At 49.3% G+C, this 16782-nt stretch overlaps 1 protein-coding gene across 2 annotated transcripts; it reads right to left on the bottom strand.

Moving 5' to 3' along the window:
* Positions 1-154: 154 nt before the first annotated feature.
* heatr1 (HEAT repeat containing 1) lies at positions 155-15937 on the bottom strand. 2 transcript variants are annotated; one of them, XM_058066077.2, is made up of 45 exons: positions 15803-15937; positions 15095-15250; positions 14810-15026; positions 14592-14733; positions 14413-14514; positions 14190-14330; positions 13734-13945; positions 13537-13667; positions 13395-13479; positions 12724-12825; positions 12364-12481; positions 12198-12305; positions 12023-12121; positions 11759-11847; positions 11464-11675; positions 10713-10834; positions 10447-10641; positions 10203-10377; positions 9976-10124; positions 9704-9896; positions 8746-8918; positions 8515-8670; positions 8204-8443; positions 7842-7973; positions 7668-7771; positions 7407-7553; positions 7212-7330; positions 6763-6884; positions 6551-6679; positions 6247-6471; positions 6043-6172; positions 5744-5931; positions 4089-4138; positions 3888-4011; positions 3662-3802; positions 3292-3593; positions 3061-3211; positions 2819-2989; positions 2623-2757; positions 2426-2530; positions 2174-2336; positions 1949-2103; positions 1292-1450; positions 429-537; positions 155-340 (listed from the first exon to the last, which is right to left on the bottom strand). In XM_058066077.2, the coding sequence occupies exons 2-45, from the start codon at positions 15234-15236 to the stop codon at positions 252-254; spliced, it is 6453 nt and encodes a 2150-aa protein (XP_057922060.2). In that variant the 5' UTR covers positions 15237-15250; positions 15803-15937; the 3' UTR covers positions 155-251. The 2 variants fall into 2 exon arrangements, with proteins under 2 accessions (XP_057922060.2, XP_057922061.2); XM_058066078.2 differs by having other exon boundaries at positions 13395-13476.
* Between the last annotated feature and the right edge of the window lie 845 nt (positions 15938-16782).

The following is a 16782-nucleotide window of genomic DNA, read 5'->3' as shown; positions in this document are numbered from 1 at the left end:
GTATCCTATGCTAGAAATTATATTGTATTGTACACAAAAGTACACAAAAGTATTCTCTCGTCTTCAGTCTTCTTGGGAAGGAAGCTTTATAAAGACGCCATGTCATGCCTGATGCCTTGCTTAGTGCACCCCACGGGATGCAGAAGATCCCGTCACAACATTGATGACCTTCTACTGTGCTACTAAAAAGATGTCAACAAATCTTTATTTTTTTGTACAAAAATGCAAACAACGTATACGCTTATTGTGTGTTAGAAGTAACTCTGCAGCGGTTCTCCCAGGATGTTCTCCATCTCGTGAATCACCTTCTGAACCTGCTGCTCCACCTCCTCGCACTCGTCTGAAACACAAACATGCCATCCAGTCACATGGCGACTCGAGTGTGCGTGTGTGTGTGTGTGTGTGTGTGTGTGTGTGTGCGTGCTCACCTTCCATGAGTTCAGCCAGGAAGGGGATGGTTTCGGGAAGCAGCACCATGTAGTTCTCCTTCAGCTTGGCCGCCAGCTCCATCAGCATCAGCAGCGAGGAGAAGCGTACCTGGCGGAGGAGGACGCGTGTACTTTACAGTGAAGCGACTAAACAACCCCCCGGGACTGGATGACATACGGTTGACATAGTCGAGTGTGCGAGTGTGAAACCCAAACTTTTATCCGGCAGATAAAGGATTTTGCCAAATGACGGAAATGTGTTGACATGGTTTTCCTCCGTGTTTGTATATTTTTATTGGGAATCTAGTGTTAGCAGAGGGAGTCAAGTAATTCCTCGTAATCAGTTAATTAGTTGCACACATATTTGGCCTTGACTGTTGAAAAAATAGAGGTATATCAATATGTACATAAATATATGGGGACATGATTTTTGGTCCGTATCGCCCAGCCCTGGTATGCTGCACACGGTTTGAAGATGCCCATTCATGCACAGTCATCCTGCCTCATCAACATTCCCCTGCCCCCACACTACAATTTGAATACCTTTATTGTCATAGCAGTATAATGATGCAGTATAAGGACATTAAAAAGGCTTCTCCCGTTTCATATACAAATATATATATATAAATGATAATTAGCATCCTAGCAATCAACAGCAGCGCTGTGTGAAAATCCCTCGTGTGTCTTCACCCCAGCTGACTTTTTAATACTAACAAGCCGGGCCGGGACTCGATAGACTGGTTGGTGACATAAGCCGGTTTCGCTGCACCTCACTCCTACTAGCTTGTCACCGCTAGCTGCCAGAAATGCCATCCAATCCAGACTGGGCTCCTCGCACGTGAATGACCCTAAGAAAAGCTCACCTTGGCATCGGCGTGTCTGCTCTTCAACAGGACATCGTAGTTCAGGGTCTTCCACTGGGTGTCGTCGGCCAGGGACACGGCAAACTGACCCAGGCAGGGAACCAGGTGCTTGGTCACCCTCTGCTGGTAGACCTGCTCCCCACCCAGACGGTTCTCCAGCTGATATGCGCATACACACGCAGTAACAACGTTTCATTATTTGTAATATTAGTCATATTATCAATAACAAATGAAATGGTGAATACACATCATATAAATAGTATTAGTATAGTACACATAAATAAATGCGTCAATATAATTATTATTTATAATAGTTAATTAATATTTAATTAACTAAAAAACAAAAAAAATGAAAATTCTGCAGTCATTTTGCAAGAATAAAGTCAAAATATTAAATGAAAAAAAGGTGTAAACAAATAAAGCAGGGTGAAAAAGTTATGTTACCAGAATAAAAGCAAATTATTATGCAAATAAAACGCTCAAATTTTGCAATTTTGGATACAAATAAAGTAAAAATATTACAAATTCATTGTAATATTATAATGAAGAATAAGATATAATAATAAAGAATAAATGAGTGATAATAGTATGGGCTGCGGCGTTTCGCTGCAGGCTCATAATAATTTCGTATTGATCAGTAAACATGGCGGCTCTCACCTGGTCCACCAGCGGCGCCAGGAGGGTGTCCGCTCGCTCGCGGCTCAGGAAGCGCTGATTGTCGTACAGGAAGATCTTGTGCATGCAGTCCAGGACGTAGCAAAGCAGCAGGCCGGTCTTCTCCACGGCATGCTCGGACTCAAACAACGCCTCGTCTGATGGGAGGAAGCGTCGCCGTCAGCAAAATGGCCGCCTCGGCAACAAAAGCAGTAGAAGCGCGGTCACCTGTCTTGGAGACGTTGGTCTGCTGGAGGACGTCCGCAAAGGGCTTGACCAGGTTTCCGGCAAAAAGGACGAAGAGACCTTTGAGGCGCTCGGCGATGCAGTCGGCGAGTCGGAAGAACGTCAGCAGACGCTCTTTGCTCCCGGATTTACTCCAGTCGAACAGCTGCGGGGGCAAACATCTCCGCTTAGCGAGCGTCGGTTGGGCGCGGATGCGAAACTTCACTTTCACGCGGCGGAAGTCGCTCACGCTACCTTGAAGAAGAGCGGCCTGAACGTGACCTCGGAGAGTTTCATCACCATGGCGACCAGACATTCCATCACGCTGCCCTCGATCTGCTCCGTCCTCGCCAGGTCGCCCTGCGGACACGCACACACACACACACACGCACACACACACGTCAGGCGGCATGACGGAAAGACGGATCGGGAGACGAGCCGACTGGACGCACCTGGCAGTGTTTGGCTCGGAAGTCCAGGGCGGTGAGGAAGAAGGTGCTGAGCTCTGATTGGTGGAAGTTGAGCTGATCTTGCGCCATGTGGCTGATGTGCTCCTTGAGGATGCTCATCAGCGCCCCCAAGTGGTTCTGTAAAGAAGCGCGTGGGTCACCGACTGGGCGTGAATCGCCCAAGCGTTTTCTGGCTCACCTTCTTGGCCGCCACCAGGACGCCGTAGCACCTGGTGAGCACGGGCAGCAGGACCCTGGGGGGCAGCTTGGTGGCCAGGGAGGTCCTGAGGGAGGCGAGACGTGCGGCCAGCTGGCTGGCGGAGGAGGAGGAGGAAGAGGACTCCTGGACCAGCCGCGTCAGGCGGCAGGTCTGAAGGAACAGGAAACGGTTGGAAGACGTCTTTCTCCCCGAGCACGCATGAAGCAGTAAAAGATGGAGACCTGTAAGGTGGTCTCCTGCAGGTACGGGCTCATGAAGTGCGTCAGCGTCTCGGTGACGCGCTGGAGGGCGGTGACGGCGCTCAGCATGTAGAGCTCGTTGGTCAGCAGCTCCTTCCTGTCGGCGAACACGTGCAGCACGGCCGGCATCAACCTGCGGGGGTTAAGATGGACTCAGTGACGTGCTCTCAAGGTCGAGCGTCGTCATCGAACAGGAAGTACGCCAGTGCGGACCTGGGCAGCTGCGGGATAGCGAGGGCCTTGAGGGCGCCGACCACCTCGGCGATGCAGAGCAGAGCGCTGGCCATCACGTTCTTCTCTTCCTGCGGCGCCGAGGCCACGTCCACCGCGCGCAGCAGGACAGGGACGAACGCCTCCTGGTGGGCGGAGCCAAAGTTGCGGCAGAGCAGCTTGAGGCTGTAGAGCGCCGTCTGCCTGTTGATGGTCTGCTCCGCCTCCGCTTCCTGCTCCGCCTTCCCGTGACCTTCACCCACGATGGCAAGGAGGTCGCCGATGAGCTGGAGGAGAACGCTGACCTGCGCGGGAGAGATGGTTGGACCTCGGTTCGGTTCCGTTAGCTTTGCTAATGGCTGTACGCGCCCACCTGTTTCTCCGCCCACTGCGTCTTGTGCTGCAGTTTGTTGTTGAGGAGCTCCATGGCTTTCCTCCTGACGGACGCCAGCTGGTTCCCCATCAGCCCTCTCATCACCGTGATGAAGGTATCCACGGGCAACAGCGCGTTCACCTGGGCAGGCACGAAGGCGGGAGAAACAACAACCTGGCGTCAGCTTCTACTGCCAAGTCATCGTCCGGCCAGCGATGCCACCAACCTTGTCAAGAACCTCGTAGGCTTTGTTCAGCAGAACTCTCCAGAACTTTGCGATGGGCTTTTCGGCGTTCTCCTCCACACAGCGAGCCACGCAGTGGATGTAACGCAGGTTCTCCTCCAGCAGCCTTTACAGAGTCATCGTGAGTTATTTGTGACAAAGTTCTTTTAGTTTTGCATTTTACCGAACCGCAACCAAACTGACCTCTGCTGCAGCTGCTGGAGGGTGGCTTTGTTGCCGTGGATGGCCGCCACCTGGAGGAGTAAACATGATGGGACCTCTTAAAAGGTGGGGGGAATTAACCTGCCAACTATTAGCTTTTAACATTATTAGAGCCCTGTAGACATGAAATAACACCCCTACAGTCACCTTTACACTCCTATTGCCCAATACAGTAGATATAACAGAAGCTAAGAAATAAGACAGAAAAAGCTGTTTACAACCTAAATATGCTTTTTAACATTAGAGCCCTCTAGATATGAAATAACACCCCTATAGTCACCTTTACACTCCTATTAGCCAATACAGTAGACATAACAGAAGCTAAGACATAAAACAGAAAGGCCATTTACAACCAAAATATGCTTTTTAACATTAGAGCCCTCTGGACATGAAATAACACCCCCACAGTCACCTTTACACTCCTATTACCCAATACAGTAGACATAACAGAAGCTAAGCCATAACACAGAAAAAGCTGTTTACAACCTAAATATGCTTTTTAACATTAGAGCCCTCTAGATATGAAATAACACCCCTATAGTAACCATTACACTCCTATTACCCAATACAGTAGACATAACAGAAGCTAAGACATAACACAGAAAGGCCATTTACAACCGAAATATGCTTTTTAACATTAGAGCCCTCTTGACATGAAATAACACCCCCACAGTCACCTTTACACTCCTATTACCCAATACAGTAGACATAACAGAAGCTAAGCCATAACACAGAAAAAAACTGTTTACAACCTAAATATGCTTTTTAACATTAAAGCCCTCTGGGCATGAAATAACACCCCTATAGTCACCTTTACACTCCTATTAGCCAATACAGTAGACATAACTGAAGCTCAGACATAAGACTGAAAAGCTGTTTTTACAACCTAAATATGCTTTTTAACATTAGAGCCCTCTAGGCATGAAATAACACCCCTACAGTCACCTTTACACTCCTATTACCCAATACAGTAGACATAACAGAAGCTAAGACATAACACAGAAAAGCCGTTTACAACCTAAATATGCTTTTTAACATTAGAGCCCTCCAGACATGAAATAACACCCCTACAGTCACTTTTACACTCCTACTACCCAATACAGTAGACATAACAGAAGCTAAGACATAACACAAAAAAAGCCGTTTACAACCTAAATATGCTTTTTAACATTAGAGCCCTTCGGACCTGAAATAACACCCCTATAGTCACCTTTACGCTCCCTAGAATAGAAAATAGACAAATGGAAGCTAAAAGCGATCCAATGTATAAACCATAAACTATCTCAACTTCTACATCACTTATCCTCATTAGGGTCGCGGGGGTATGCTGGAGCCTATCCCAGCTGACTTTGGGCGAGAGGCGGGGTACAATCCCAGGGCACACATAGACCAACAACCATTCACACTCTCATTCATTCCTATGGACAATTTGGAGTCACCAATGGGGAAAAGAACATTCAAACTCCACACAGAGCGCCAAGCGCAGAATCGAACCCAAGTCTTCTCAGCCTACATGCCAACCACTAGCCCACCGTGCAGCCTAGTGTAATATATGTCCTTAATGATCAATTGTATCTTTACGATGAGGAAAGTGACACCCGAGCCGCGTTACGCAACGTGCTGTAGACTCCGCCCACCTTCCCGATGAAGCTGGCTGAGCCGAGCAGCTGAGCCATGAAGGAGACGGAGAGGAACTTGAAGTGTCGCAGCTCTTTGCTGCTGTGAGCCTCCACACTGAAGATCAGCTCCTCCACCTCCTCTTCCTTCTTCTTCGTCGTCGTCTTCTTCTGGGCTCCTCGCCGGGCGACGGGGCGTTTGGCCGCGGCTTCAGAGGACAGAGCACATTCGTTCGTTCAGTGGTTCCTCTTTTCAGTTCCTGCTCCAAGAAAGTCGGAGAGGCCCGAGAACGCCGAATGTCTCGGGTCTTTTGTCTCACCGTCATCTTTGTCGTCGGGCAGCTCCATGAGGAAGTTGAGGACGTTGATGAGGGACGTGAGCTGGTCGGCCACCTCAAACTGGCAGCACACAGAGATCCAGAAGTCCATATCTTGCTCCAGCGCCGCTTCCTAAGGAACGCCAGGAGGAAGAACAGGTCAGAAGAACGTGGCAGTGCCTTGGACTTCCAAGGAAACCTCCTTGCCTTCTCGCTCTGCGAGCTGGCGGTCTTCGTGACGTGAACCTTGAACAGGAGGAGCATGAGGACCCAGAGGAAGCGGTCCGGGCCCAGCGTGGTCACCAGCTGAGAGAGGATGGGCAGCCGCCGATGTTCGGGGACGTGAGGGAGTGCGTCGGCAAACACGTGCACGATCCTCGTCACCACGGCATCCACGTGAGACAACGAACTGTCCTCGGATAGGCCGCTGGCCTGGAGGGGCGGGTACCACAAGGACATCAGCTCCAGCGGGCGTCGCCAGACTACGCTGTCCATCCAAGCGTGAGCTCACCTGGATCAGAGCGGGGATGACCAGCTGAACAGTCTTGTCAATCACCCGGAAGCTGTAGGCGTCGTCCAGACGCATGATGCTGGCGCCCATGAAGGTGAAGATGGGCATGATGTTGTGCAGAACCTTCTCCTGGGGAGGTGGGACACCAGAAACCGGAGGTGAGTTTATTCCGAGACGGACGTCGGAGATGTGGAAAAGTCACAACGACTCACGGGGAAGATGTTGGCGATGGCGCCGAGCAGCAGCAGAGCGTGATGTTGCGTTTGCGGCACGTGGGACGCTCGGACACACTGGACCACCAGCTCCACGCTGAACTTGTCTTCATCCAGCACGTCTGGACAGACACCAGGAACTAAAACCTTTTCTTTGAGATGATTGTATTTAACGGTTCAGCGGCGTCGCGACCCATTAAGCTAATTGCTAATTTAGCATCGCTCCAAACACAAAATGTATATTTATGTAATGTCACAGGCAGGAGGAAAAAGAAGCGCTTGATTTGCTCACCCGCACTATAGGGGCAATCTTGGCCAATAGATTTTTATCCCATTTTAGCTAATTTTTAATGTCATAATTCAGCCCGCTAATTATCGGTCCTATCCTTAAACTGTTGTACAACCATGATGGGTGATTGCGGCAGGTGGATTAAGCCCCGCCCACCCACCTGGCCCAGCAGGTTGTCCGTCGGGTGCCAGCTTGTTGCAGATGTTGAGCAGGCAGCTGAGCAGCAGCTGCTTGGTGTACTCCATGTTGGTCCTATCCATAGAAGACGTGTCGAGGCTCCTGAGGGAGACAAACGTTTTTTTAAAATGGCGGACCTAGTGATCACGAGTCCAGTATTTGCGTCTTTTAACGTTACCTGGCCAACAGAGAAAAGAGAACCGGCACCAGCATCTGGGCCCTCTTCAGCTTCTTCTTGTGCTGCAGCATCTCCAGGATCAGAGCCACTCTGTGCCAGGAAACGGTGTCCCTCTCTGGAGCAACGTCGCTGCCCTCTTCAGGTTTCCTAAGGAACAGCAATGATTAATTTCATTAATTCATGTGAGGCTATAGTATATGAAATAAGGTAAATCAGCGCCACTTAGCAGGAATCAGATAGCAGGTAAAAAGGAAGCGTCACCTCTGGAGCATTCTGCTCCTGCGCGTTTGCTGCACCGTGACGGCGACCTTCGCTTTTTCCGGGGGCGCCAGCTCGTTGGCCACCAGCTCACAATCCACCGCAATCTGCGAGGTGAGGGAGTTAGAAAGGAAACGAGAACACGTCGGCCCGCTTCACGTGTCAAAGAGTGCTCACCACTTTGAAGGCGCTGCCGACGGCGTTGGAAATCAGCACGCTGCTGTTGTCCGCCAGCAGGTCGAACATGACCGCCAGCAGCTTCTGTTGGACTTTCTCATCTCCGAGAGCAGTGAAGAAAGGCTTGGTGATCTGTCGAAAAAAATGAGCAATAACTCCATTTATTTGAGCCAAGGTCCCAACCGGTCCTACGGGCTCCTACGGGCCCGTCCGCAGAGCGTGACGTGCTAATTCTCGAGCCGTAGACATTTTTTTCCAGTTGAAGACACACTTACGTCAATGACAACACAAGTGACAATACTTTGCAGCATTCACGCTGGCTTTAATGCTTTTAATTTGAAAATAAATATGCAACTCCTCACCTGTTCCAGAGCTACAATCTGGCAGCTGGGGACGCCCGGAAAGGGTGTAGTGGGGGTCCTCAGGGCTCTGATGAAGAGGTTCAGACAGTTCTGGTCGGCCGCCAGCAAAGGGGCAGAGGCCTGGTTGTACTTTCCCAGGAGGAGCTGCAGCAGCTGGGCCTCGTCCAGCAGCAGGGTGGGGGTGTCTGGGTCGCGGTGAAGCAGCCGATCCAGGACAGGAAGCAGCGCGGACAGGACAGCCTGAGGAAAGATGGCACACGCTCAGCGGTGGGCGTCTTTAAACGTCGTGGGGGGGGGGCTGCTGAACTCACCTGCCCGTTGATGTGGCTCAGCGCCTTCAGCAGGCAGGCGGCGGAATAGGACGGACAGCAGGGTGCCTGGATGCTCAGCAGCAGCTGATGCGTAGCTCTCTGCAGCGGCGACTTCCTTTTCGCCGACTCGCACTCGTCATGAATCCCACCCAGGGCCTGAAAACGACACCACGCTGGGGTAAGCCACTTTACATCCCCACCAGGAACGTTGGGAACCAGGAATGTTCTTACTGTGCTCAGGTACGATGGGTCGGCAACAATCTCGTCTGTGGTCCTCAGAAGCTTGTCCATGATTGGCTGGAAGGGGGTGGCGTCAGGACCGGATAGGCTCTCCAGAACACAGAGGGCCGCCCTCCGGACTTCACGAATTGGCAAGGTGAGACAGCACAGCAAGGACGGGACCACTAACACACAAAGATGCACAGGTTAGTAAGTCAAATGTCGATATGCACTCCTGAGCAACCTTTCAAGACCAGTTCAAAAACTCTTTAGGACCATCCAAAGAGCGGGCTTATTCCTCTGGAAGAAGTCCTTTGGGAAGTGTAGCGTCCTGTTACCACACAGACCAGGGCCTTCGGTCATGAGAGGGATGCCCACTGCAACATCTCCACATCGCCGGCTGCCCTTTGACGCCCCTGCACAACCTGAAGCTCCATTGTTCCTTTGAAGGATAAAGCACCCCAGGTCATGATGGCGCCCGCTCCTATGTGCAATGTGGGAAACACTCCTTGTCAGGGCCGCACGGTGGATGAGCGGTGAGCATGTTGGCCACACAATAAGGAGATGGGGAAGACCTGGGTTTGAATCTCCACCTGGGAGGGTTCTCCCTGTGAATGCTTAGGTTTTCTCTTCATTTAGACCGAGGATGGTCCTGTGTCTTAACGGACACTCAGTGGGATCCTCCGACATTTTAAAACTTGACTTTATGTTCCAGGATGTTGAAGAAGGTTCAAATAAGTGTCAGCGAGAGACCTCAATCCACATCTGTGCCAAGATTTTGGCTTTTAAAGGCCGTGGTCTTGAACTTCAATGTTTCACTTCAACGCTTCTTAGGCTCCACTTAGAAACGCCATATGATCCAACAGCCCAAAACGTACATTAGTGCAAGATTTGAACTGGTGTTAACATTTTGATCAGGAGTGCATTATGCAAGCGAGGGTTTCCATGACGACATATTTAGCATCTTTACCGGGTGAGCTGGCAGCCGCGAGCTCGGCGAGCGTGGCGGCAGGCTGGGCGCACAGCAAAGCTCTGGCCATGTAGAGAGCCCGAGTCTGCAGGATGGCGCCCACCTTCACACCAAGCTGGTCTCCGTGGTTACTGCTGTAGCCCCACAGCACGCACAGGAACCTGAAGAGCATCACTGCGTCGCACAGGTGAACCTGCAAGGGTTGCAGATGAGCTTAAGATCACAGAAGCTCACGTGATGATGATATGAAATGCATTAGCGGCGGCTCGCACCTTCACGAGCAGCTTCATGAGCTCTCGAAAGCTGACGGCTGTCGGCCCCTCGCCGGCGCCGCTGAGGATGATCCCGAAAAGCCGAGTGACCAGACCGAGGTAGCAGCAGGTGTTCGTGTCCAGCTTCTCCGGGTTCCACCACATGTCAGCTGGTGGGGGGGGGAAGACGCACATCCTGTCAGGTGACGCCGCTGTGAGCGGCGAACGCCAATCGATGCGGTCATTACCTTTGAAGGCGTCGTCGTGACATCTGAGAGACGTGATGAAGTCTCGCAGGAGAGAAATCATCATGAGAGAGTATTCTCCATCTTTCTGCCTCTTTGGCCGCTGCTCACACTGGCTCAGGTACAAGGTCAGTGCTTCAGCGAAGGACGCTGGGGCGCACACAGAAGGCGGTGCTTCCTGTTGCAAACAGGAAGTGTTAGACCCCAGCAGCAGGAAGGACGACCGACTTGTTGGACCGAGGCTCACCTTGTCATCAACGTCGATGACCTCCAGCAGGGGGGCCTCCAAAATGGCGTAGAGCCTCTGCGCAGTCAGCAGGTGTTCCGTCTCGCCCAGCTGGTCCATACCCAGGAGAAGCGTCTGCGTCATCACCATGAAGAAGGTCGCCCCCCTGACGCCAGCACTACGATGCTCCTCCCCCAACAGACCCAACTTCTCCAACTGAGGAACAAGCATGGAGTAAGAAGTTATTTTGTGGTCATCAAGTCGTGCGTTCCGTGATCAGAACTCACAGTGTCGCGTTTGGAGAAGTGCTCCATGTTGTCCAGGTTCTTCTTCAGCGTGGAGACCAGTCGCTGGTTGGCCAAACCGGTGAAATCGGGCTTGGAGCTTTGCTCCATCACCTCATTCAGTTCTGGGTCGCCAAAAAAAAACATGTTCAAGCTCCGAAATAATTATTTTAATAATTATATTATTTTCAAGCTCTGAAATAATTACACAAAATTCAGCCAAAATATTCAATGAATTCAAAAAGTCATCATTTTGTAAGAATTATGTAATATAAAGAAAAATGAAGTAATTTTAGTAGCATAAAGGTGACTTTTTTTAATACAAAATATGAGAAACAAAAAATAAAGTTGTTTTTTTGGGAGAAAATTAGGTTAGAGAAAAACTTATGATGGGAATAAAGTCAAAATATTACATGCATAAAGTCATAGTATTGCAAAAAAGGAGATTAGACTAAAAAATATTACATATTGAAAAATTTACAAAAAAAAAACAGCAAACATGAGAAACGACCAACTATTTCATAGCAACTGGCTGTGCAAAGAGCAAAGTGAAATATATATACAGTATATACACATTTATTCAATAATAAATGTAATAATTAAATACACTTAAATACAAATAAGTCTACAAGTCTTAGCATATCTACCTGTGTTGCTTTACAAAATATCAAAATGTCATTTTTCACTATGTGGCCCTCGCTGGCAAAAGTCTGGACCCCCCCCTCTCCTGACCAAGAAGGTGGTGTCTGTTTACCTTCGTCCCAGCTCAGGGTGAGCGGGTGTCGGGTGAGGACGGGGCACTGAGCAACGCAGCGTGCGAGGCGCATCTGGGCGGAGTCCAGACGAGCGGTGGTGACCACCAGGAAGGGCAGCAGCCCCCAAACGATCTTCTGCGCCAGCTCGTCGCCCCCCTTCTGCAGTCGAGACTCGGACAGTAGACGCACTGTTTCTGTTAAAACTGGCATCCTGGTGGAAGAAAACAACACCGTTGCCATGGTTGCAGAGATGGACGCTGTGTAGATGATGAAGAAAATATAAACAGTTCTGACCAGCTGTCAGCCTCAGGCTGATCGATTCTGTGCAGCAGACACAATAAAGAGGACACGAGTTCCTCAGAGTCCAAAACATCCAGCAGCAACTGAAAAACAAGACTTTCTATCATTAGAACCATGTTGTTGTTTTATATCTGTCTCTCGATGAGCACAAAGACCAAAACCCTAAAACTATCTCTGACATCTGGACCTCCGGCTACTGGAGACGAAACTCAGTTTCTTCTTCTTCAGCGCTAACAAAACATCAGAAACCTCTCTGACCTCGAGGACTTGGAGAGCCACGCTGACGACCTCCAGCACGTCATCCTTCAAGCGCTCCAAGATGGCGTCTTTCAGGAAGTCCTGGTCCAAACTCTGCATCTAAGGGGAGGATATCAAGTCAGCGGTACGGAGAAGAAGACGACAAAAAAAAAACAATAAAAGGCCAAATACGTACCTGCCCAGAGGTTACAACGCTCCTCAGATGCTGGAGCGCAGAGACTCTGAGCGACGTCTGCGGGTGCTTCAAGCTGAGGAGCAGCGACGTGTCCGAGTCCCCCACGATCTGCAAGTACAACATTTTAGTCACGACTTTTCAAGCGTCACCCGACAAGTCAGCGCACCTGGAATTTGCCGCTGCTCAGGGACAGAGAGAGGAAGTGATGGAAGAGGCGCTTCTGCTCTGAGCTGCTGAGGTCGGTCACATGACCTGAGAGGACACCGTCCAGAGCTCCGCAGTACCTGAGGGCGGCCCAAGCACACAGATGGATGAGACTTAGGAGATTGAAATGAGTGCACGAATCGCTCTCCCCAAGAGCGATCACAGTTGACTCCGCCTTGTTTGTGACATAAACGACAGAATACATTCTAATGCCACCCGCCACGCCCTGTGGGGGGGCACAGAAGTCCAACGCTAATTGCTTAGTATCCACTGACATCTCCGTAAGAGTGCTTAGCACTGGCGGCATACTCCAAAAACTCACTTGGACTCAAACAGTCGGACCAGCGGCTGCAGACGCTGGTTGAGGGCGGAGACGACTTCATCGTTGAGCTCTGTCTGACTCAGGTACTCAATCAGCATCAAGCTAGAGCAACATAAACGAGAATATTTATTACGTTTCATCAAAATAAGCAGAACTTTCACTTGGCACAAATTTGACCACAGACAGTATTATAGGATTTAGACAAAATATCTAAAGTATGACGCCACAACGTAAATACAAATATAACACCATGACATATTTACAATTTAGACAAAATAGAACTGTATGTGTGCACACGTTAAGAGTTTCCCTTCGATGCGTAACCTCCTTCGTGCAACACTGAGATGCCATTTCACTTCCTGGTTGCTGCGGAGCGTGTCCTTCTATGGGAGAGATGCGAGCCCAGCTCTTTCTAAATGTACTTCTGCCAGATTGTGGACGTTTATTTTGGCTTAAAATGGCATCAAATGTGCTTTCTTCTATTGTGGAGTTGCATCATCACCTCTTTGTGATTCTTGTGCAAATGCACCCAAACACGTATAAATTGGGTGGGTAAAAAAAAAAAAAACATAAATACATTTTGGTTAGAAAATGAGTTAATCAAAAAATTGTCACAAAAAAGCAGACAATAAAAAAACTGTGCTGATTAGCTTAAGCGGGAAAGGGTTTACCGGGCCATGTGTCCATCCAGGCCTTTGGTCAGAGGGACGGACTGCACAAGCGACTCCAACACAGCCGCGTCGTCCGTCTTACCTGCTGCACAAAACCACCGTCAAAATGCTTACTGCTTCTTGTTTTATGTTCCATCCTCACCTGAGCTGCTGAACACGGCGTGGACCAGGTGAGGCAGCAGGTAGCGCAGAAGAGGACTGACGTCGTGGGTCGCCGCCATGAGCTGAAGGGTGGACACCAGCGCCGGCATGGAGCACACGTGGCTGCAAAACCTGCCCAAACGCGCACAAGAGGTGTGAGAGGCAGGGCGTGGCCCTCGCAACGGTCTCCATCTTTACCTGGACCCGGCGGCACCCTGCTTCTGGCTCTGCAGCAGCACGATGAGGCAGCCCAGCCCCTCTTTGGCCAACACGGGTTCTTTGAGCAGAGACTTGCTGATGTGCACAGCCAGCGTGTCGACCACACTGGCCTCCAGCACCGCCTTCACCGCCATCTGACACATGATCATGTACGTGGCCGCCTTGTAGTCGGCCAGACCCGACTTCAACCCCTAGGAGAGGACACAACATTAGCTACACGGTCTGAGGCCCAATACGGTCGTCTCTCGCCGTTGATTGGTTCCACACCGGAACGTGATAAGTGATATTATTGTTATTATTATGATATTATTATCATTGTGAGGTAGCATGGTTCAAACTGTGATGCAATGAGAGACGACCGTACAAGACTTGTACAACCACAATAATAAACATTACTTTATCAAAGATTAAACAAATCAACCCCAGATGAGGTACCTTCTGAACGTATGGCAACAGTTTGGAAAGAACGGTGTCCGTCGCTTTGTCAACGGCATCCAGAGCGGAAACGATGGTGGAAGCGTAGAAGGAGAAGACAACACGGAGCTGGGAGAAGCTTTCCGAGTGTCCTTTATATGCCTGGTAAAACCAAAAAGCGTAACAGCAAACATAACTAGAGTCCTGTGAATTTCACACCCGACTGGCGGTGTGAGGAGGGTACCTTAATGGAGGTGGTGACCATGGAGCAGATGAAGTCCATGAAACTCAGGTCGGAATAGCAGTGTGTGATCAGGGTGCTTCTGGCCAGCGGGACGCCTGGTTTCTAAAAGTAAGAATAATAATGAAGAAACAAGAGTGGTTTGTCCATCTGAAAGAGAGAGCCATTTGGAGACATCGAACCTGGAGGGGCTGCAGCCAGTTCCAGCGGTTTGTGGCGTCGTTGATGTTGAGGAGCTGCAGCACTCGGACAAAGGTGTTGGTGTGGTAATAAGGCAGCACGCAAGCCAGCAGGCTGTCGGGGTTGTACAGATGGATGTGGAAGCTGTGCACGCAAATAAACCATTTTCAGGGAGCCACTAAATGCATTTTGACATAAGCGTCTCTGACTGACAGCGTACCGATGAAGCAGCCATTCCATGCACTTGTGAGCCGGTTTGAGGAGGAAGTACGGGGAGAGGCGGGTGAGGAACAGAGAGATATCCGCATCGAGTTTCTGGTTGACTTCTTTGGAGTGGATGCTGCGCTCTAGCATCATTGAGGCACGGCTGAACAGAGAACACTGGAACTCAAAAAACGCTGGTTCGATCCCCATCAGTTCCTCCAGCCCTGTGCAGCCTGAGCGGGAGAATGACAAGAATTTTGAAAAGTTGGCGTGGAAAACTCAACAGAAAAGCGGGACTCACCGAGGGCGTAGAAGGTGCTTCTGTCGATGGTAGCGGCTTCTTTGGGGTCAAAGAGGAGTGATGCGACCTCTTTTCGTGTCAGTAAGTTGGGGTCGCACTGAGGCAGTGCCAGCCGCTTCAGTTGATGGGCTAATGACGTCATGATTGTTTTTCAACCTGAAAAAAAAAATCGTGGAATGATTTTGTCTCATCAATGAAATAAATCCTACAGTGGTATTTTGTGGTGTTAGTGTTTCAACTCAACTGATTGCAATCACATTTTTTCGGCCATGAAAATGTCTTTTACAGTATGCGTATAAAAACTTTCTAGGTTACGAGGTAAAGAGGGCGATAAAGAGTAACGACGCTTTTGTAGATGGAAAAGGGACGCACGGCTTGTATTTGAACGACTCCCTAGCTAAAAGTCTGACCAACAAGTTTGGCTGGGAGAGTGTCTAAACATGAAACAAAACGACTTCTGATTGAAATATAGGAGATATGCTGCCGTGTGTTCAATTAGGATTGGATTTCAGTGAAATAACAGCAGCTTTATTACTTTTGTTATTTTCGAAGTTGGGGTTCGTGTACCTTAGCTAGTGACTACATTAGCCTAGGATGTGGCCAGTTTGCAAAACGCACTTATCGAAAAACCACAAACAATTTCGGATACTTAGCAATGTTTTACAATATCCGGATGTCATTTCATTTAAAAGAAAAGTGCAGTCAAACCTGTTTACTTGTTTTCTTCAAAACATGTGCGAGTACTGGCGGTGCTGTGACCTCGTGCCGGATAATTTCACTTCCGGGTTACATCCGGTTTCCCCGGCTGGTTTACCTCACATCCGCTTTCGTGTTTGAGCGAATTAATGTTTTCACATAAGGAGGAAATCACTCAATTTGCACTACGGTAAGAACAATATTATAATATTTAACAATATTAAGGTCACTATTAAAAGCTATCAAAGTTCTATTGTTTTTGTAATACGTTTTGTAAATATTCACGCGAACCACACGATGGCGGTAGTTTCAATTGAATGCTATAAAAACCTGTTGAAGTTTACTATTTAACGAAGCAGAAGACGAAGCAACCTGCCCCCACGGTTTCTGTTTTTTTCGACGACTTTAGGACGTTATCTTTATCTTGTGAAGCTAAACAAACGCGGTAAGTCATTGACTCCAGGTTGCTAGGTAGTTACTCGGCTCGCCAGCTGCGTCGGTGATTAGTTTTTGTCACTTATTGTTTTCAATTGAGTTTTGTAGTCTTGAAGCTAAAGCTAGCAGGGAAATGTTCGGATTTCGCGGGACTCCGCCCACCTCAAACGTTGATTGGTTCATTTTGATTCAGTTCTGTGAGCTCCGCTTATGATTGGCTGGAAGTTGACAGGCCTCTTTAAATCCCGTTTTGCACGTGGGAAAGCTGCCCCTTAACATTGAGTGACAGTTTAAAGTATATGAATATAACACCTGTACGAGATGTTTTGTCTAAATGTCTTGTTACATTTTCTGACGCATACTTCCTGACGCCCTCAACAGGCTAACTCCACCACTACAACGTCCTAAAAAGCCATTAATTGGCTCAAAGTGAGGCCTGCTGGGTAATCCAGAGAGGCTTACAGATGGGTTGAGTGACATTTAGAACCAGAACAGAACAGGTGATCTGTCACAGGTGGACCGAGTGGCCCCACAGCCTCCCCCTGACAGCTGGTGGT

The sequence above is a fragment of the Doryrhamphus excisus genome, linkage group LG6 (genome assembly GCF_037039965.1).
Source record: "Doryrhamphus excisus strain RoL-2023G ecotype Guam linkage group LG6, RoL_Dexc_Guam_v1.1, whole genome shotgun sequence".
Taxonomy (NCBI): Eukaryota; Metazoa; Chordata; class Actinopteri; order Syngnathiformes; family Syngnathidae; genus Doryrhamphus; species Doryrhamphus excisus.
Note: the sequence above shows the minus strand (reverse complement) of the source record. Positions and strands in the feature narration are given on the sequence as shown.